This window comes from Balaenoptera musculus, chromosome 15, assembly GCF_009873245.2.
Source record: "Balaenoptera musculus isolate JJ_BM4_2016_0621 chromosome 15, mBalMus1.pri.v3, whole genome shotgun sequence".
In the NCBI taxonomy this organism is placed as follows: Eukaryota; Metazoa; Chordata; class Mammalia; order Artiodactyla; family Balaenopteridae; genus Balaenoptera; species Balaenoptera musculus.
In genome coordinates, this window is record NC_045799.1 from 78,112,165 (window position 1) to 78,133,252 (window position 21,088).

The 21,088-nt window shown below is 56.4% G+C and overlaps 1 protein-coding gene across 5 annotated transcripts in view; it reads right to left on the reverse strand.

Moving 5' to 3' along the window:
* The window catches only part of GTF2IRD1 (GTF2I repeat domain containing 1), a 113,109-nt gene that overhangs the window by 27,291 nt on the left and 64,730 nt on the right, over positions 1-21,088 (reverse strand). For 4 of the 5 annotated variants that reach the window (XM_036827446.1, XM_036827445.1, XM_036827442.1 and 1 more), the window contains 8 exons: positions 18,121-18,168; positions 17,152-17,217; positions 15,859-16,042; positions 10,520-10,569; positions 10,244-10,300; positions 8,674-8,757; positions 4,469-4,652; positions 3,854-3,882 (listed from right to left, as the gene is read on the reverse strand). In XM_036827446.1, coding sequence (XP_036683341.1) covers positions 3,854-3,882; positions 4,469-4,652; positions 8,674-8,757; positions 10,244-10,300; positions 10,520-10,569; positions 15,859-16,042; positions 17,152-17,217; positions 18,121-18,168 — 702 coding nt within the window. The remainder of the gene's footprint in view (positions 1-3,853; positions 3,883-4,468; positions 4,653-8,673; positions 8,758-10,243; positions 10,301-10,519; positions 10,570-15,858; positions 16,043-17,151; positions 17,218-18,120; positions 18,169-21,088) is intronic. The other variant, XM_036827443.1, reaches the window with a different exon arrangement.

Below are 21,088 nucleotides of genomic sequence, written 5' to 3' on the forward strand. Positions count from 1 at the left end.
CTAGAATGTTCTACAGCTGTTGCTACACCAGCTACCTGGGCGGAGGGCCTCTCCTTCCTTAGTCACCACTGATCTTTCCCAACATATCATGAACAGCCCCCTTTGCTGTCCTGGGTTTGCACAGCCTCGGGCCCCTCTGGGTCTGGGGAGAGACCCACCTTGACTTGGTGCTGCTGAGGGCAGAGACTGTCCCCAGCCACCTGCCTCTCTGGCCCCTGGCCCAGTGTCCCTAATTTAACTCAGTGCTGCTGCAGGCAGGTGGGTGACAGCCTGGCCAGGTGACAAGGAGCTTCCAGTGGTGTGCACCTTGCCCAGGCCTCACTCACTCAGGCCCCTGGGATTGAGCCTGGTTTAGTCAGACACCCGCTCTGTGCCCTCACTTAGGCTGTGCCCTGTGTTAGAACTACACCCCCTTCTGCTCAACTCCAAGGCCCAGCTTAATGTCCCCTCCTCCAGGAAGCCTTCCCGACCCCCAGGAATAACAGTAACAACTGCCAACCGCATTGGCTGAGCCCTTCCCATCACAGCCGGTCCAGGGCTGAGGGCTTCACAAACATCTCTCTCAAGCATCAGCAGGGGGAAAACCATCCTCCATGGCTCACCCACCACTGCCCACCATTCATTCATTCAGATCACCTGGGGAGGCAGATATGACCATCTCCATCTCACCGATGAGGAAGTGGAGGCTCGGAGATGTGAAATAATGAGCCCAGAGTCACAGGGTTAGCAAGAGGCGTCTGGGGTTTCACCCTGGCTCTGTCTGAGCACCAGCCTGTGCTCTCCCGTGGCCCCCACACCACCTCGGCCCCCAATCCCAAAGCACATCATCTGCCACCCCTCCACGCGCACAGGTATAGCCTACCTTTCTCCAGGCTATGGCACCTGCCAACGTTCCGCCTCCCCTAGAGACCTGACCTCCTGCTCCAATTCACCTCGGAACCCCAGGAGCTGGCTCGCATCAGGCTTCAGCGACTGTCTAATGGACAGTTTGGGAACAGCCCTTTCTGGGGCAGGAGCTGCACCCGGCGACCTCTGGCGAACCCTCGGAGGCTCCTGTGAGACTGGACACCTTCCCAGCCCAGCGTGACAAATGGCGTTAGGAAGCACACAGCTGGCCTGCCAGCCCATCTGCCCCGGTCCCTCCAGGCTGACACCTGGCCCAGAGCGCCAATGCCTGGAAAGGCGCTGGCAGTTCCATCCCTGAGGCCTGGGGCCAGGGCCAGGTGCCCATCTCTTCTTCTAGGAAGCCTGCCACCCTCTCCCATACCACGTGGGCAGAGGAAGCATTTCCAAGGGCCCTCTCCGCACACAGAGGGGCCACAGGGAAGGCCGATGGGTGGGCGGGCAGACTGGCACAGAGAAATGGGGGGCAGATGGCCACCCTGGGGTGATGGCTGTGATTCAAGAAGCTGTTCGAACAGGAGGATGAGCTGCCAAGCCCCCCTTGCTGGAGGGCGAGCCGTGGTCAGTGGAAGAGGTCACCCCCCAGAAGGGGGCGATGGCTGCTGGCTGCCTCTCCGCCCCCCAGTGTTTCTCCCCAAAGCCCGACGCTCCGCTGTTTGGTGGCTGCTCTGAATTACGTGCCGCCCGCCTGGCATCAGTGGGCCTCCCTGACGGAGCAGGGAGCCAGGTGTGGAACCAGCGCTTCCTCCACTACAGGTTGGGCGCCCCAGGCAAGTCACTGAAGTTCCCTTGGCCTCAGTTTCTTCATCCGTAAAAAGGGGACAAAAAAAGGTGATACGCCAAGCGCTGAACTCACAGCCCAGCATACGATCACGTGTTATTTCTTGCTTTTCAAACTCGTTAAAATACGTGCATACCCCTGGAGCAGCTATATTTTCAGGCCTCCGTGGGGCCCTTCCTTCTGGGTAGGAGGGGCTGGGGATCACAGGGTGTGCAGGGGGAGGCCGACGGACTGCCTCGCCGTGTTTCTCCTCTCCATCAGCAGAGGGAGGCCCGGCCATCCTTCCCGCTGCCGCTCATGGGAAGAGGACGGACACTGCCCGGCTCTGACACCAACTTGGGCAGAAAGTGAAGTCGGGACGGGCAGTGGCTTGAAGCTGACTCAGTGGCACAGGGCTGACAGGGTCACGGGGCCCCTGCTGCGGGGCAGGCGAGCGGACCACAGGCTGCCCACCACGGTCCTGGAGCAAGGCAGGTCCACAGAGGGCTGAGTGGCCTGCCACAGAGCAGGGATGGGCCTGGGGCCCCAGGTGGCACCAGGGAAGGTGTGTCCTGCCCCCCACGGCCGATGAGAAGAGGGTCCCCGGGCCTGTGATGTTCTCACGAGCACCTGAGCCCTCGTACCCTTGTTCTGTCCTGCAGCCCCCAGAAGCACAGGCCTACCTCTCCACGGGGGCGAAGTGCTCCAGATCACGGGCCTAGAGGCCGGCCAGGCCACTCGCTAGCCGTGTGACGTGGGCACATTGCTGAAACGCGAGCCTCAGTTTCCCCCTGAAGGTCAGGCTCTGGCGCCAACCTCACAGGTGTGAGGAGTAAACGAGATGCCTCTTCTGTCTGTAACCACGGTACCCAGACCACTGCCCAGCCCTAGGAGGAAGGCCCTCCGGAAACATGTGTAAAATGGACCCACGGGAAGCTGTCAGCACAGGGTCTGACACCCAGTAATCTCTTGGCAAGGTTTCCGCCGGGGCCACCACTGCTGCATTTTGCTGCCCTTACCTTCACCATCTCTACCTTCCTAATATCATCCGACGGCTTTCACACCTCTGAGAGTTCTGGAAAAACACCCTGGGCGTAGGCCTTGGACCCCTGCTGCTTCCCCAGCTGACCACCTGCCTCTCCCTCCGTCTCCTCCTGGCCCTCCAAGTCCTGCTCTCCCCTGAGGCCCCACGAGAGCCTTCCTCTCCAGGAAACCCTCCCAAGCACCCCTTCCTCTGCTCCTCCTCCTTGGGGTCCCTGCAGCCCGACGGCAGCTGCCACATGGCTACGCCCCTCAGTGAGTCTGGCCCCCCTCCAGGTCGCCCCTTCCCCAGAAGCCCACCAAGCCAGGCCTGGGCGCAGGGAGTGAACAGCTATAGGTGGCAGGGTCAGGGCGCACGGAGGTGGGTGAGGAGTGAAGTGGATGTGACCGTGACTGTGAAATTGGATTCCTGTACTGCAGGCTTTCTCTGTTCCCAGCACAGCCTCCCCAAGGGCCCAGGGCTGCCAGTGACTCCGAGTGAGGGGAGGGGAGAGGCGGCAGAGCTCCTCCCCGTCTCTCCACACGCAGGCTCTGGGGTCTGCGTATGCAGCTGCCTCCTTGGAGGCCCGGCCAGCCCAGAGTGCTGACCAGGTGGTCATGTCACCCCCCGCAGGGACAGCTCCTGCTCATTCAGGGTTTGGGAGGGCCAGGACATAGCCCGGGGGATGGTGGGGGGGTGGTGGATGCCTTGAAATGGGGCCAGGAGAGGCATTTTACAAGGCGGGTAAGCACTCACCCACATTCCACCGCCAAGCTCGCAGGTTCCCCTGCAGACACCCCTCCCTCTGAGGTTAGGAACCCACCCACCATCGACCTCACCTGCTCACCAAGGCCCCTGCATTAGGGAAAGTGGGGGGCACTGACCCGGCCAGGCCCCTCCCTCCTGAACCCCCATCCCAGGCTTAAAAGTCACCAGTGCCACCCCACCATCCCTTTCTCTGTCCCAGGAACCGGGGCCAGGCTCCAGCTTGGCCTTCCTCCTCCCTGCTGGGGCCAGAGCCCAGGGAAGTGGGAGGACAGAAGGGTGGGGGCTCCCGCCCCAGGGCCCTGGAACCGGTACCCCACGGTGAGCTCCACTCCGGCCTCTGGCCCCCAGCACCATGGCCCACCCCCCGTGTCAAGTGGTCCCCCATAGCCAGCGCCTCTTACCAGGCTTTGGGATGAGTCCTTGAAAAGGCCTGGAAGAGAAACAGAGATGGGGGTGTCAGGGGAGGGCCTGGGAGCTTGTGAGGAATGCGTGGGACCCACCCCAGACCTGCTGAACCAGAATCTGCATTTTAACAAGATGCCCGGTGCTTTGTGCGCACGGGACCCTGGGGACCCTGGGACGATGCGGCAGGGCCGCTGTGCACCTGGCCAAGCAGGGTCTCCCGCTGGCTCTGCCCTGCTGGCTCCACCCAGCTAGCTCTGTGGCCTGGGGCAAATCACTCGTCTTGGTTTCCTCTGCTCTGACACGGGCCAAACGCCTCTTCCAGGGGACCAGGAAGGAGTGCAGGTGCCGCAGCAGGTAGATGGGGCCCACGAAGGCTGCCCCTGCTATGGTGGCTGGGGGGCAGGGGAGCTAGTCTCACCTCTGTGGGGCTCCCTGCACCCTGGCTGGCCTGCAGTCCCCCCTTCCTCCAACCCCCAGGACCCAGGGTGGTGCTGGAAGAGCTGCCTTGTCCATGGAGGGCAGGTCCACCCGAAGGAAAGGCCAAGGGTCTGTGGTGCGAGCCCCCTCCCGTGGTAGCCTCGCCTCCTATCTCTCCCCCTTCCCCTGATTACCTGGTGACGGTGAACTTGATCTTGTCAGCCACCGCAAGGATCCTCTCCAGGTTCTGGGAGCCAAAGGTGCAGGGCTTTCGGAAGGGGATCCCGGGGGGCAGCCCCTCGATGATCACCGAGCCGGGGTTACTCTTGATCCTCTTGTAGGGGACCTGGACCGGGTACTTGATGCCCAAGGCTTCCCCTGCGGACGAGAGGGACAGAGGAAGTGTTGTCAGGAGCCAGAGGCGGGGCTGGTGGGTTGTCAGCAGCCGGGGGGTGCTCCAGGCACGAGTGTGATACACCCCGTGCACAGGGGGCTACGGTGGGGGGCTGTCGGGTAGCACTGCAGAAAGGCACAGTCAGTGAGGGACTGGGAGGCAGGGGCCCTAGGGGGGTGGGGGTGTGGGTCTGTGCCCACGGCAGGCTGAGGAGTGGCCAGGGGACGTGTGGCTATGACTGCTGGGAGAGGGCAGGGGCTAACGTCAGAGGCCTCACAGCTTGAGAATCTGAAAGCCGTCTCAAGGGCGGTACCTCGTGGGCACAGCTGGCCCTTCCCTACAACGCCTGATCCTCCATCAGCCCCACAGGCTCTGCCTCACCCTGGTTCAGGATGGGCCTGGCCTAAAAGGGCAGATCGCATCTGGGAGCAGGGAGGCCAGCCAGGGTGCGGCTCAGGCCTCGGGGCTCTCTTTCCACACCTGGGGCTCGGCCTCATTCCTGTCGCCAATCCCCTCTGCAGAGGGCTGTGGCATGTCCATCCCAGGGACTGTACTTTGTCTCACAGCCTGGGAGCGGTCCTGAGTCCACTGCTGATCTACTCTGGGCCAAGGCCTGCTGCCTGCTGTCAGGCTGATGTGAACGTCCATGGCTCTCTGACTTAGGTGGGGTGCACCATGGGAGCCCCCTCCTGGACGGAGGGCTGGACACTCCTCAGTGTCACAGGATGCCCCTTTACGAAGATGTGCTGCAGAAATCTCTGCACATCTTTGCACTAGGAGAAGTAGCTTAACTTTTTCTGGGCAATAAACTAATTTTTATCTTGTGGACACTGGGAATGGTATAACTGGCCTCATTTCCCTTTTTGCTCTGGCTCCTAGGAAACTCAGAGCTTGATGCATGCCCCGCATCTAGCAAGTACAGAATGGCTGAGTCTTCATGTCACCCCTGGCTTCGTGCCATTGCTTCAGCTTGTTTGTTTGGCTTTATTTAATTTAGATGTAATTCACATACCATAACATTTACCATCTTAAACAATCCAGTGGTTTTTAGCATACTCAGGAGGTTGTGAAATCATCACCACTATCTAACTCCAGAGCGTTTTCATCACCCCAAAAAGAAACCCCATCCCCATTAGCAGTCACACCTCACTCCTTCCCTCCGTGCCCTGGCAACCAAACTAATCCACTTTCTGTTTCTATGGATTTCCAGCCTGTTTTAAATTCTTTATCCTGACTTTGCTGCAGACAGAAATGTACTTATACCCATCATCCATGAATGGGAACACTGCCGTCTCTACTTCCTCACTCCTTGCCCCCAAAAGGGCTCTTGCTAAAATGATTGACGGCCTCTGTGTTGCCCAACCCAGAAGGTATTTGCTCTCTTTTGGCAAATCCAACACAGATGACCACTCTCTCCTCCTCGAAGCCCTGTCCTTGGTGTCCGTGATGCCTCACTTTCTTGGTTTCCCCTTTCTGGCCACTCCTCCCCCTCCTGGACTTGACCTCTAAACACGGGGCTCCTTGGCTTTCTGCATGGGTCCTCTTTCTGCTCTCTTTGCACCCCTAGGGGTGTCTCCTCTGCTCCTATGATCTAATTTTTGCATCCAATCCAGACACCTCTCCTGAACAGCAGACTTGTCTCTCTGCCTGCCTATGAGACATCTCCACTCACCCTTCAGACTCAACATATCCAAATGCAACCCATCATCTCCCCTCTTCAAACTTCCCCGCTCAGTGAGGGCGCTGCCCCTTCTCCCTGGCTGGCAGTTTGGGTATCTACCTGTCTCTGGCAGCTCTGTACTCCCCCCTCCTCCCCCTTGTCACGGTGACAGGTCTGGGTAACCCAGGCCTAAGCCAATGAGCACGTGGCATTTCTCTGCCATGGGGATTGGGTAAAGACTGGACATGTGACTCAGTGGGGATCAATGAGAAACAGGGGAGGGCCCAGGGAATTCTAGGAAACTATCAGGCTTTCCTGAGAAAGCCTGTGGAAAAGTCAGCTCTCTCCCTGGATGGGATGTCTGGATCTGCTGTGGTCATTCTGCTAGCAAGCAGGAAGTTAGCCTGAGATGATTCTGACACGGTGGAAGGACACCAAGTTCATTCCCTGAGCTGCTGGATCCAGCTAATCCTGAAAGCCACCCTACTGCTGGATTTCCTGAGTTATGGCTAATTGTACTGTCCGAAGACAGCTGCACCAATCTTTCTCCCATCCCACATGCTCCTCTTATAGTGTAACATCGACACTCTCCATAGAGAATGGGGTCTATATTCCCTCCTCTTACACTTGGGTGGAACTTTGTAACTGCCTTGACCAATGTGCAGTATGGCAGAGGGGACACTGCACAACCTCTGAGGCTGGGTCATAAAAGGCAACATGGCTTCCACCTGGCGCTCTCTCTCAGGACACTCAGGAGCCCTGACCAACAAGCAGGAAATCCAGCTACCATGGAGTTGCTATGCCAGAAAGCCCACGTAGAGGGGTCACACAGAAACTGAGAAAGATGCTTGAGGGGCCCAGCGGTTCCAGCAGCAGCTCTTTCCCCAGCCCAGGCGTCAGACATGTGAGTGAGGATGCCGTCCAGATGACCCCAGCTTCATCCGCCTTCTGCCTGCAACCCCGGGACAGACCGTGGGTGCCAGCTGCCCAGCTCAGCTTGCTCCCAAAGTCCTGACTCGCTGACACCCTCAGAGATAATACATGATCATGGTATTTTAGGCAACCACGTTTTAGGGTGATCTGTTGAGAAGTCATAGTAACTGAATCATCAGCCAATTAACCCCTTTAACGGTTGAAGCCAGTTTGTTTTTGTTACTTGAGACCAAAAAGCACCTTAACAGATACAGCTTGTTTTCCTCGAGGCAGGATGCAACTGGATGCCTCCACTCCTCCCGCCGCCCCTGTCAATTTGCGCCAGTGATTCTCCCTCTGAAGCACATCTCACTCCATCCGGTTTCCTGCAGCATCCCGGCCAGGGCCTGCCCAAGCCATCATCACTCTCGCCTAAATACTGCTCCAGCCTCTGGGCTGGTCTCCCAGTGTCCACTCCCACCCTCCCACAGCCACTCACTTTCCTCACAGCAGCCAGGAAGACACTTTAAAAGTGCAAAGCTGCTCCATTTACTTCAATCCGCCCAAAACACAAACCCGATATCATGGTTCCCTCCAAGGCCCTGGCCCATTGGATCTGTCTTCTGGCCAGCTCCGCAGGGCCCTCCTCTCCCCCAGTGCCTGCCCTTATGCTTCGGCTTTTGGCTCCTTCTTACAGCTGTCTATCTACCTACATATATATACATATATATATGTATATATATATACACATATATTTTTTTTTTGGCTGCACCGTATGGTTTGCAGGATCTTAGTTCTTTGACCAGGGCCCACGGCAGTGAAAGCACCAAGTCCTAAGCGCTGGACCGCCAGAGAGTTCCCTTGGCTCCTTCTTAAGACAAGCCTCAGGGCCTTTGCACATGCCATTACCTCAGCCAGAATGCCCTTCCTTCACACTCTGCTTGATTACCCATCGTTCAGTTCTTTCTTTCAAGAGCCCTTCCCTGGCTTCCAATCTAAGGAAAGCTATTTTCTCTAGAGCAGCCTGCTCTTCTCCTGCATAATCATGGGACAACGCCTCACTGTCACTGGATTCTGGGTAGAGCTGTTCAATGTCGGTCTCACGTCACTGGTCTGCAGGGTCCCCCAAGGGCAGGGACTGCGTGGGTTTTTGGTTTGTTTGTTTGTTTTTGGCATGTGGGATCTTAGCTCCCCAACCAGGGATCGAACCCACAGCCCCTGCCGTGGAAGCGCGGAGTCTTAACCACTGGACCGCCAGAGAAGTCCCCACGAGACTGCGTGTTTTCTTCACTGCCTTTTCCCCAGTGCCTGGCACACAGTAAGTGCTCAAGACATATCTGTATGCAGGTGAGTGGTCTTCCCAGAGGAGACCACGGCCAGAACTGGTATGCTCCTGCCTCTCCTCCCTCCCGCCAGGGTGTCCCGGGACTCACCGTATTTCTTATTGAACAGATCCTGGACTTGCTCCCTCAGCGTGTTGGCAATGTCGATCCGTGAGAGTCTGGTGTCATAATTTTCTGCAAAGTGAAAAACGGTTACGGATTTGGGCCGTTAAATGAAAAGGCACTTGGTGACTTTAAAGGAATATGATTTCCTAACTATGGGGAACTCCTTCTCAGGCAATTATCAGCTCCGTGGAGTGGGCCCCTTGGAGTCCTCCAGCACTAACTTCTTGACGGAGACGTGTGTTTTTTCCGGAAGGACGCACACTCTCGCGACAACAGCGATGAGTTGGAAATTAACTGTTGACATTTGAAACCCACACCCGTGAGCCAGCCCTGGAGGTGAGAGACGCCATGAAGGGGAGCAGCTTCCTGCGTCACCGGCGGGTGGAGTGGGGCCTCGTCAGGGTCAGGCGGGAGGCGGGAGGCAGCGCAGGGACGTGAGCTCAGCGGACAGGGCAGCCCCGCGGAGGCAGGGAGCCGGCCTGGCAGCCCCCAGTGGTCACTCATCCACCCAGAGGCTAGCTCTTAAGGAGCCCGCGTGTCAGCACCTGCCACGAGACCCCTGGATGAGCCCCCGGACTTGGGGAGATTAGAGCCTGGCACTCCCTTGTGGGAAGAGAGAGGTGGAGGATGGAGGGAGGGGATGGGTCTCTGGCCGGTTGGACCCCAGTCTGCTAAGAGGGCTGAGTACGAGGAGTCACGGGGTGAGGTGAGAGCCGGAACTCCCCCATCATAGAAAGTTCCGGCTGCCCAGGAAGGAGTTGAGAGGCTGGGGGGTAAGCAGGTGCCCCTCTGGGATTTGGGCCCCATCTCCTCGGGCTCCTCCACCCACAGGGGCTGGCCCTTCCTGCCGCTGGTCTGGCTGACCCCACTTTCTCCTCAGGGTCACACTGACCACCCAGGGCCCACATGGGGAGCACCCACCCTAGGGGACTCACAGCCACACCCTAGAGCTGCCCCGACGTGCACGTGGACGGCTGCTCTCAGCCACTGCAGCCCCTACTGCTACTACACTTGATCTTAACCAAAAGGTAATACCAGCCTCCACTGTGGGGAGGGAGCCTCCCCCGTCAGACCCTGGCCCCTCTCTGCGTCTGTTTCTCACGTCCGGTCCTCTCCGCAGTCCTGCACTCAGGCTTCCCCCATCTTCCACACCTCTTCCTCCAAACTCACGTCCTCCCACCCCTCCTTGGCCCAACCAGAGTCCTGCTTCTCCGGAGAGCCCTCCCTGCCCTCCGCGACCTCCTCTCCTCGGATTTCAAAGCACTCAGAGCACGGCCGGCTGCCTAATACGAAGCGGGCAGGTCAGCTGCTTCCCCAGACGGACAGCGGGCCGGCTCCCACGCCCTGTACCCCGAACCCCCAGCCACCTTGCGGAGCCTCTCACTGGAGCTGGCAAACTCCAGCCCTGCCTGGCTGCCCGCCCGCCTCGCTCAGGCCCCGGGGGCCCTGAGGTTGGCGGCCAGCCCCTCCCACCCCTAGCCTGGCCCTCCAAACCCAAGCCAGGTCAAGGTCATGGCACTGGGACTGCGGACCCCATCCTGAGCTGCAACCTTACCTTGAAAGCCCTGTCTCTTCAGGCTCTCGTCCACAAGAGGGTCCCCGGAATCCCTCTCTGGGGGCGGGGGGGAGAGAAGCCAGGGTGAGCAGGCAGCTCCTGGGACCCGGGACAGAGGTGGTATCTGGTGGGGGCAAACCCAGCAGGGAGGGCAATGGGGAGATGCCAGGGTAAACGGGACCAGGACAGAGGAAGCAGGAGGAGGGGTGATGGCAGAAGCCTGGGACCCCTCCCACGCCCGGCCCGCGCCTCGGCCCGTGACCCTGCGCAGGGTACCTTGGCTGTCCGTGAGGGGCTCTTTGACTCCTTCGGTGAGCAGCTCAGGCCTGTAAGACACAAGTGAGGCTATCACCAAGGTCCCTCCAGGGCTCCCCGGTACTACCCAGCTCTCCCCCTGGGCCTCAGTCTGCACATCTGTGCAGTGGGCGCTCCTGGCTCTGGACAGTCAAGGTCTGGGGTTTCTGCCTCCCAGGCAGCTGTCCTGCTGACCCACGTGTGTGATCTGGGGGCTGCGCTGGGCTCTGAGGATCCAGCCAGGAGCGAAACCAGCCTGGTCCTGGCCCGGTGGAGCTGACGCCCTCACTCTCGGTTCCAGGATGCTGTATAACTGCCACTGGCCAGGGTCAGAGCACGTGGTCTGGGGGCCTTCCTACAGAGCTGGTCTGAAGCGTAGACACAGTCGGGACTGACTGTGGCAAGATCTTGGAGGTGTAGGGAAGGTCCAAGGTTTCTGGCTGACACCATTTCACTCTGGAGTCGGGGCCTCGGGGAACAGACCCAGCTTTACACTAATGTCTGTATCCCTGCAGACTCCACAGAGCCCGTCCTCACATTAGGTAACCCGCCCGACATCCTTGAGGTAGGCACTGTTTCCATCATCCCACTTGCAGGAAGAGGAGACTGAGGCATCGGGAAGGTGAGTAACGTGCCCAAGACCACACAGCGAGAGGGGCAGAGTTCAAACTAGGCATCCCCTCCTCCTCGCCCGCAGCCTCTCCAGCTGAGGGACCCCTCCCACCCCAGGCCTGTTTTCTCATCTGAAATGGAATAATAACCCTGCCCTGGCTCAGAGGGGAACGGGCCTCATAAACCCATGCTTGAAGACACAACACGACCGCAGAAAGCACTCTGGCCTGGGAGCTGGGAGCCCTGCTCAGTGCCTGTGGGGAAATCATTACATTTTCTGGGCTTCAGTTTCCCCATAAGAAGGCAGAGAGGAAGTGATGGGGGGTCTAAACGCAGTCTGAGGGCTTTTCCAGCTCTTGAAACTGTGATCCAAGGCAGGGCTGTGCCTCCTCCCTCCCTGGCCCTGTAAGCCCAGCTCTGTGTCAGGCATAGATGCCCGCTGCCAGGAGGGACACCAAATCCTCATCCACTTGATGGGGGGGCGGCGCCCTGAGAGTCTGGCCTTTGGCCTCACTCCCAGGCAGGGTCTCCTGTGTCACTGCTTGGATACCCCTGTGAGGAAAAGCTCAGCACCTCCCCGGGAAGCCTCACCCACAGACCCAACCTCACACTGAACCCTGGTCCAGCATCCCTTCCCTTCGGGAGATTTGAAGGAGTGATTCTGGTACCTGTTGCACCCGCCATGCCCTGTCAGCCCTCCTCTGGCCAATGTGACCTCCCCAGTGCCCTCAGCCTGCCATTCAGCACAGACCCCCGCCACCCAGACAGGCCTGCTACAGCTGGACAAGGTTGCACCAAAAATGGGGCACTTAGAATCAGTGCTGTATAATGTAGCTTGTCTGGAGCTTGTCAAGCCACTGGTATCAGCCAGACCTCTTGACCTCTAGGGAGGGGAGGGGGGCTGGAGACAGTCCAATCACTTGGCCAGTAATCCAGTGAAGGTTAGCAATGAATTCCAGTAAAAGTGTGGACACTGGGGTCGGTGGAGCTGCCTGATTGGTGAACACACTGATGTGCTGGGAGGGTGATGGGCCCTGATTTCACAGGAAGAGGGGATGGAAGCCCCACGTCCAGTCCCTCCCAGACTTTGTCCTTTATGTCTCTTCATTTGGCTGGTCCTGATCTGCATCCTTTCTATAAAACTGTCATTGCAATACAGTGCTTTCCTGGGTCCTGTAAGTCATGCTAGTTAATTATCACACTTGGGGAGGGGTCCTGGGAACCCCTGAATTTGCAGCCAGCTGCTCAGGAGTGTCGGTGGTCTAGGGACCTTTGAACTTGTAGCTGATGTTGGAAGTGGGGGTGGTCTTGCTGGGGACTGTGTCCTGAATCCGTGGGGTCTGCGAAGTCTGGGAGGTCGGCACCAGAACTGCCCTGCAGCACTGCAATCAGACAGACCTTCCGCCACTCCTCCCCTGGACCTCAGTCTCCCATCCGTGTGAATCCACCCATGGTTTTAAATTTCCCAAGGTTTTTTTTTTTTTTTTTTTTAACTTCGGAGAATTTGATGAAAGCAAGGGACCCTATTCCCAGAAGAATGCACAAAAGAATATGAAAATTTTGGATACATGTTTGTTCAAGAATCTGGGTTAAGAATGTTTTTTGATCAAAGATTTAGAGAGTTTGATTTGATTCTGTGCCAACTCTCATCAACTGGCAGTTGCTGTCTGGAGGCTGTTTAGAAGGACATGGAATTCCGGTTTAGGTGGAAGTCAATCCATCAGTGATATCTCCTCCAAGTGATGATTTCTCATATATATTTTTATAGGCTCACTGTATTTCAAAATAAGGTCTTTAAATGAGGACATTAGGGTGGGCCCTAATCCAATCAGACTAGTGTCCTCATAGGGAGAGGAGATTAGGTCACAGAGAGATACCAAGGATGTGTGGACAGACAGAAATGACCATGTGAAGACTTAGCAAGAAGGCGGTTGTCTGCAAGCCAAGGAGACAGACCTCAGGGGAAACGAACCCTGCTGACACCTTGACCCTGAACTTCCAGACTCCAGAACTGCGAGAAATAAATTTCTATTGTTTAAGCCACCCAGTCTGTAGTACTTTGTTATGGCTGCCCTGGCAAGCTAATATATGTATATATATGTGTGTGTGTGTTTATATATATAAACACATACGAACATACATACATAAGACACACATACACACACATACATTTATACTTTATTGAGATGTAATTCACTCTTTAAGGTACACGAATCAGTGGTTTTTAGTATATTCACAAAGTTGTTTACGCAGCCATACTTCTAATTCCAGAACATTTACATCATCCCCAAAATACATATTTTTTAGAAGTAAGATTAATGAGAAGTGGCGATTTTTCACTAATTTTCCCAATAGTGTTTTTGGCTAATTTTTTAAATGAAGAACAAAATAAATATACTCAAGTGCTCAATCTCTCTTCTCCAATTATCCCTTAGAATCACCCCAACTGGTCCTTAATCCTAACACCCCAACTGTTCCACTGGACAAAGTTAATCACTCTTTCCTACTTGAATCATTTTCTTCACTTGGCATTCAGAAAACGTATTATCTAAAGAAATGAACTCCTGATACAGGCAACCACATGGATGAATCTCAAAAGCTGACTGAAAGAGCCAGACCCAATGAGATGCACAATGTATGATTCCATTTATATGACATTCTGGAAAAGGCAAAATGGCAAAAAAACTGATCAACTACCAGGTCGCAGGGTCTGGGGTAGCCAACAAGGGGGCACAAGGGAAGCTTGTGGGGTGATGGAACTGTTTTGTATCTTGGTGGTAGTGATGTGACAGTGTGAGTTTGCCAAAAATCAAAGAGTTGTGGATTTTAAAAGGGTGAGTTTTACTGAATGCAAATTAAACTTCAATAAACCTGATACTAAAAAAAAAAAAACCCAAACCATCTTAATTGAGTACCTACACTGTGCCAGGTCTTTTGCTAAACCTTGACCTCCAGGGCCGCCCCATGAATGGTACAGTATGCCCCATTTAACACCCTGAACAACCTACCCAAGGTCGGGGGAGTAACAGGAGGAGCTGGACTTAGACCCAGGAGCCTGTGAGTCACCCAAGGGCTTCCAGTTCTCAGTTTGAGGGGATGGATGAGGCAAGCAGCCCCCATGTGCTATGTCCCTCCTGAATGCTGACAGGTTCCCACGTTCTGTCCCCACCCCGACTTCTCTCCTGAGTCTGAACCCCGTAATCCACCTGCCAACCCTCCCTGCACCTCAAACATAACACACAGCAGACTCACAACCCATATATCAGCAAATTCTACCAGCCTCATCTTTAAAACACTGTCCGACTCTGACAACTTTTCACCATCCCACCCCTACCTTTACCTAATCCAAGATGCCACCGTGTCCCCTGGGCCAGGAACAGCCTCCTCACTGGTCCCCGTTTCTGCCCCTGCCCATCCTCCTGAAAAACTTCCGGTGAGTTCTCGTTAAATTTGAAATAAAATCCCGACTCTTTAAACCAGTCTAAGACCCTGTATGATCCAGCTCCTGCTATCTCTTGGGCCTCGCCACTCACACTCTTCCCTCACTCCCCCTGCACCAGTCACAATGGCGCCTTGCTAGACTTCAAACACACAAGGATGTCCCTGCCTCAGGGCCTTTGCACCTGCTGTTCCCGCTGCTTCAATGCTCTTCCATTGCAAATAATTTGCAAACCTTGCTTCATTAGGTCTCTGCTCCAAAGTCCCCTCCATAGACAGGTTCCTCCTGCCCCTCTTTCTTTGCCCCTTTAACCTGCATCATAGCATTTATCTCTACCTGATACTATACTATGATTTAATTCCGTGAGATCAGCCAACTCGAGGGCAGGACTCGGTGGCATTTGCTGCTGCATCACTCCTGGAACACGGTGGGCACTCAAGATGTATTTGTGGAAGGAAGGAACCACGTGTCCACTATTTGCATCTCCTGGAACATCACCCTCTCTGCTTCTCCTGGCGCAAACCAGGCCCCACGAGAGAGCTCCCTGCTCCGCACCCCATCACCAGCCTGCCACTCGAGGTGTGAAGGACACTGTGAGTCTCCCAATTTGGGGGCCATCTACTCCCCCAGGGAGAACAAACCCTTAAGAGTCTCCTCTTTCTTGTCACTTCCAACCAAACCAAAAGTAAATTTATAAGACATCACGTTAATACACAGAAGCAAAAAAACACGAAACAGTTCACCCCAGGTCCTCCCTCATCTTTTAAAAATTCAGTAGCTGCCTCCATCTCCTCCAAAGGGACTTTATATTTGATCTGGCACAAAGGCTGGATACACTGGAGCTCCCTGGGTCCTCGCTGACAAAAATTAGATGCCCGAGGAAACAGAAGGGACTCAAAATGCCAATGCCTGATTTTCCAGTCCTGGGGTCATGGGGTATTGTCCTCAGCCTGGATGCCCCCTGGCCCAGAGGATGCTCAGAATTGTCCAGGAGATCAAGCTGGTGGGTGTACTCCCATTCTACAGCTGGGTAAACTGGGGGCTGTTCTCGTGGGACTGAGAGGGCATTAGTCTGGTTGCTTAAGGTCCTTCAGGCCTGAGCTGGGCCTGGGCAACCTCGTGCCTGCTCAACTGAGGCCAAACCTCATCGAATGCCTTGTTTTCTTTAAACAAAGCCTTCCCCAGTCTGAAGAGGAAGATGGCTACTTGGCGCTGCTCCTGGGTGCCGGGCAAGCCTGGAAGGGCTCCCGTGGACCCGGCCGGGCCTTACCTCTTGATGACGAACTGGATGCTGTTGCTGGCCTCCAGGATCTTCCGGAGCTTGGCGATCCCGAAGCAGTTGGGCCTGCGGAGGGAGATGCCTTCAGGCAGCCCCACCACAAACAGCTCCTCTGGGTACATCAGGAACTTGGAGTAGGGCACCTTGACAGGCTCCGAGATGCCAATGGCCTTGGCTGCAGAGATACGGCTGCTGTAGGGCCACCCAGATCTATGGGGCCACGGGCCTCAACTCCCACCTCCCATGTCTGCATGGGGGGGCCGCAGGTGCTGGAGCCCTTTTGAAACTTAGCCCTTAGTTGAATCCTCCTGACCCTCTTGAGGTAAGTACTGTTAGCCCCAGGCTGTGGGTAAGAGACCCAGAGCCCACAGGGGACGTGACCTGTCTCAGGTCTCAGAGCCCCAGAGCTGGGGGATGTGAACCCAAGTAAGTGGGGCCCCCAGACCTACGCTCAGTTCGTGCCCTCATACCCTGGCAATGCAGGAGAAACTGCTGACGGCTGGTGAGACCTGGCATCGGCTCCACCCAAGTCCACTTGTCCCCGTGCTGCCCGAAAGGCCCTCCAGAGGGCCCCCCTGCCACCATAAATAACCCCAAACCCCTGCATGGCCCAACACCACGCCTTGGGCACCAGACAGATCTGAGGCCCAGGCCAGGCACTGGCGCTCACTAGCTGTGGGGTCTAGGACAAGCCACATCACTTCCCCAGGCCTCATTTTCCTCATCTGTAAAATGGGCATTAGGACACAGGCATTTTGTGAGATGGGATGGGAGAACTCGTGTGAAGCACCTCGCCAGTGCCTGGCCAACCACAAGGGCTGAACGAAGAGTAGGCTTCTCCCTGCCTCCCTGTTCTCTTTCCTGGTCTTTCTGGTAGGAAAGATCTTGTTGTCCATCTGTCCTCCTGAGGACCCTGAATGAGGATGTCTGTGGGGACACAGGGGCAGTGACAGCAGTCAGAGTGGCCTCTGGAAGATGAGGCTGAGGCGGACCGTGAGTGAGTGTGAGCCTGTTGAAGGAGGAGGTGGGGACGCTGCGTTTCAGAGGGTGGGGTTCTCTGGCAGTGCCTCAGTCTCCCCGGGAGGGAGGTCTAGAGCTGAGGAAGGGGCAGGGTGGCAGCCCCTGCAGTGCCCCGGCCCTTTCCCAATGGGTCCCAGCCCCTCCGGTCCCTCCCTCCCCTGTCTCTGTTCAGGGAGCAGCTGGGATGGGGGGTCAGGCCTTCTGAAAACAGGGCAGCTGAAGGAAGGCCTGGATGCCCTCGACCCTACCCGGCTCCTCACTCACCGTATCGTGTGTTGAAAAGCAGCTCCACCTGCTTCCGCAGAGGCCGGATCACGTCACCATGACTGTCTGAAAGGCAAAGAACAGTTTGGTGAGCCTCCCCATTGGCAGCAGGACCCTGCTTCTCAGCTCATGTCCTAGGTCTGCTGGCACCAAGAATGACCCTGCGCTGGGACCTTGGAATGGGGAAGGGTGATGGTGGCAGGTAACCTACTTCCTCAGAAGTGGCACCCCTGCAGACAGGTCCACAATTCTGGGGCTCAAATACCTACTTGTGAAATCGGATCTAGGGCATTACCAGGACTGAATGGAAGGTTTTGAGGCCTAAGAATGACCATGGGCCTTTCTATGTGATTGTCACTCTAGACCAGCACCATAAGTGACTTAGCTAGCGTGTGAACTCTAAGCCTGCAAATTGAGTATGCCACCACTAGGTGGCAGTGGATGTTGATTAAAACTTTAGAGTTCCTCCCCTGCCAGGCTGGGTTTGGGATTGGGAAAGTGACGCTCCTCTCCTCTGACACCCACTCATTCCGTTCCAGGGGTGGAAACAGACCCATCCTCACCTTGATCTCCCTGCCTGTCCTACTCCCACCCTCCACAGGGTGGGAATGAGCAGTGTTCCTGAGATTGAACATGTCTATTGGACACAAAGCCAATTTTGTGCTTTCAGGCCTAAATTCGACTTGCTCAGGAAGACTCAGCCTTAAAATCTTTGTGGAAAGAGGCAGGGTGTATATAAAAACAAAATAAGAAAGGCTTACAATTTCCTTTACCAGAAAGAGCTGCTTCTACCTCTGACCGTGTACCTCTTAGTTCTACAAGACAGGTCTATAAACCTCCCAACTCAGGCAGCCCACAGGACACCCACCCCCAAACCCGGTGTTGGGAAGAGACAAAAAGGAGATGCAGGACAGGGGAGGGGAGGAGACGTGGGGGGGGGTGAAAAGTGGGGGGTGAACAGTGCCTCACCCTCCACAGGCCTCTCCTCAGGCCGCGGGTCCTCGCTGGGGCCTTTGTCTGAAAAAGAGGGTGCCAGGCAGCCATGTTCATCATCTCCTGCACCACCAAAGTCAGGGCAGACAGGTGGGGAACGGCAGGCCCAGACTCTGGAGCATGGCATGGTGACTCCCAGATGGGATCAGGGACTCCAATTTTGCACAAGCACCTGCCCTCGCCTCCATGTGAGCTTCAGAAACCAGATATCCTGTGACATTTGGTAAACACCCCGTGGAGACCAGCCCTGCACCAGCCTATCCTTCCATCTATTGCCTGCCAGGTTCTGTTCTAGGCATTGAGGACACACGGGAACAAGACAAAGCCTTGTCCTCCTCGTGTGATGTCAGACATTACATACGATGCCAGATGGCAGTGATGCTGTAAAGAAAAACAGAGGGAATTCCTTGGCGGTCCAGTGGTTAGGGCTCCACGCTTCCACTGCAGGGGGCAGAGGTTCTATCCCCGGTCAGGGAACTATGATCCCACATGTCACGTGGCATGGTTGGATAAGGGGATGGAGGAAAGGCAGGTGGGGGCGTGGAGCCATCTAGGGTCTTGTGGTCCCGGGGCGTCTGACAAGATGACACTGGCTTTGGATTGGGCCCAAGGGACCCAACCTTGTCCCCAGGTGCCCATCCAACAGGCAGCAAGGTCGTGGCACAGTGAACAACAGGGGAGGTGAGGGCTCAAGCTGTACGGGGGAGGGGTGAGACTGGCCTTGGGGGGCCGATGGGGGGGTGCACCTGGGCTGGACCCAAGCATCCAGGGAAAGCAGTGGGGTGGGAGAGGGACACAGGCAGGGAGGGGGGAACAGTGTGTGGGGGGAGGGTGGTGACAAACTCAGAGATGGCGGATTTCCGCAGGAGGATGAACTCCAAGTGCGGACAGTGGAAGTGGGGTGCAGGGGGCGGGGCACAGGCCGACCAGCGGGCTGCAGGGCCTCCATCAGCAGCAGCTCTTTGGTGCCAAGAGCTGGAGGAAGGCGTGGGGACTTTCAACACTTGAAACAACCAGAAGGAAACTGCGACTTAGGAAGTTTGCCGTGTGTTTGCCAGGTGCTTTCCCAGGCAGGGCTAACCCTTAAACAGCCCTTCTCAGCCCCTGACACGAGGCTGAGCTGGTGAGGGGTGGAGCAGTCGGACCCCGGGTCTGCTCTTGGCCAGCTGGTGGAGAGGATGCTCGGTGATGAGGAATGCAGGGATGGTCCAGACGGGATCGTGAGTGGGAAGGAAAGAGGCTGATCCTGGGAGAGCTGCCCACGGTCAAGGCCCACTCACGGACGGAGGGAAGGGGAGCCTGCATCTGGGATTGCCAGACAAGCCTAAGCCTTGGGGCTCAGCCTGGAAGGTTCTGGAAGGTTTCATCTATGCTCAGCCTCTGACTTAAAAAGGGCCAGGCCTGAGCTTTCGGCCGAAATTTTCCTCATGGCAATAGGTACACTATGGGCAGGTAGATGCTGGGCCCACCTGACTCTGCCTGGAGGCTTTTTTCTGGCTGTGGGAGCAGACCAGCAAGGTACAAGGGCTGGGATCAATGCCTGGAAACAGCTCTCAACCAGTGACGGAGGGCAGATCACCAGCCCAGCTCCCAGCTTCCTCAGCTGCGTTAACTCAGGCATGCGACTTACGTGGGCTCCCGTGGTCCCTCAGCTCAGCTGCCCACAGGGGTGACCGGCCTGACGGCACTGCTGTCCTGTCCAGTCCCCCTTTGTACCTGGACTGCCCTTCCCGGACTCTCCTCCCAAATGAACGAAGGCCCCTGTCTCAGGGGAAGCCCCTGGGGGATCCCAAACTCATCTACTTCATCTTTGCCATTTCTAGACAGAGAGGGGCAGACAGGAGGAGAGGAGTCCGGTGGGGACAGAGGGACAAGCAGTGCTGCCAGGGAGGGTTCCCTGAATCAGGGAGCTGGATCTGTCTCAGGGCGGAGGGAGATGCCCAGATGTCACAGCGGCAGCACCGATCAAGTTCACGAACTGGCTTGAGAGGAACAAGAGGGGAGACCAGGAAGTCTGTCCCCGCTCTGAGCTGTCCGTGTGTGCAGGGCCACCCCCAGGCGGTAGCAGCAATCTGAGAGCCAAGCACGAGATGACCGGACCCAGACACCCACAGGGAACCAGCTCAGCTCTGTGGCTCTACTAAGCAGAGGTCACTAAGGAGGGGCTTCTGCCAGCCTTTGTTATAGGACCCTGAAAACAGAAGGAAGCGGGGCCAGGTCCTCTCCTGGGGGGCGAGGGGCTCTTTCAAAGGCAGCAGGAGATGATGACCTGTGTACTTTGGGGGCCCTAATTCCAAACGTGAGAAAGTTGCCTGCTTTTCCCCCCGCCCCCTGGCATGGGGGCTGGGCTACTTACCCTGAACAAACCTGTCCATGTGCCCAATGCCTCCCCATTTTCAACCTTGGTAAACGATCGAGGGCATGACCAGAGATGCCCAAGGCACCAGATGAGCGAACGAGAGATGATTTGTACAATACAGTAACACCACCAGTCGGGAGAAGCCTTTCCAATAGAAATGGCACCATGCTGGTCCACGGCCCCCCAACCCCAGGGGCCTCCACAGATCGGGACCCCCTTGGTCTTCCTCTTTTTTTTTTAACTTATTAAATTTATTTATTTTTGGCTGCGTTGGGTCTTTGTTGCTGTGCACAGGCTTTCTCCAGTTGCGGTGAGCGGGGGCTACTCTTCGTTGCAGTGCGCGGGCTTCTCATCACGATGGCTTCTCTTGTTGCGGAGCACGGGTTCTAGGCGCGCGGGCTTCAGTAGTTGTGGTTTGAGGGTTTAGTTGCTCCACGGCATGTGGGATCTTCCCGGACCGGGGATAAAACCCATGTCCCCTACACTGGCAGACGGATTCTTAACCACTGCACCTCCAGGGAAATCCCCCTCGGTCTTCTTAATACTGCTGTGAATGCAGCCAGGTGACATGCGACCTCTTAAAGA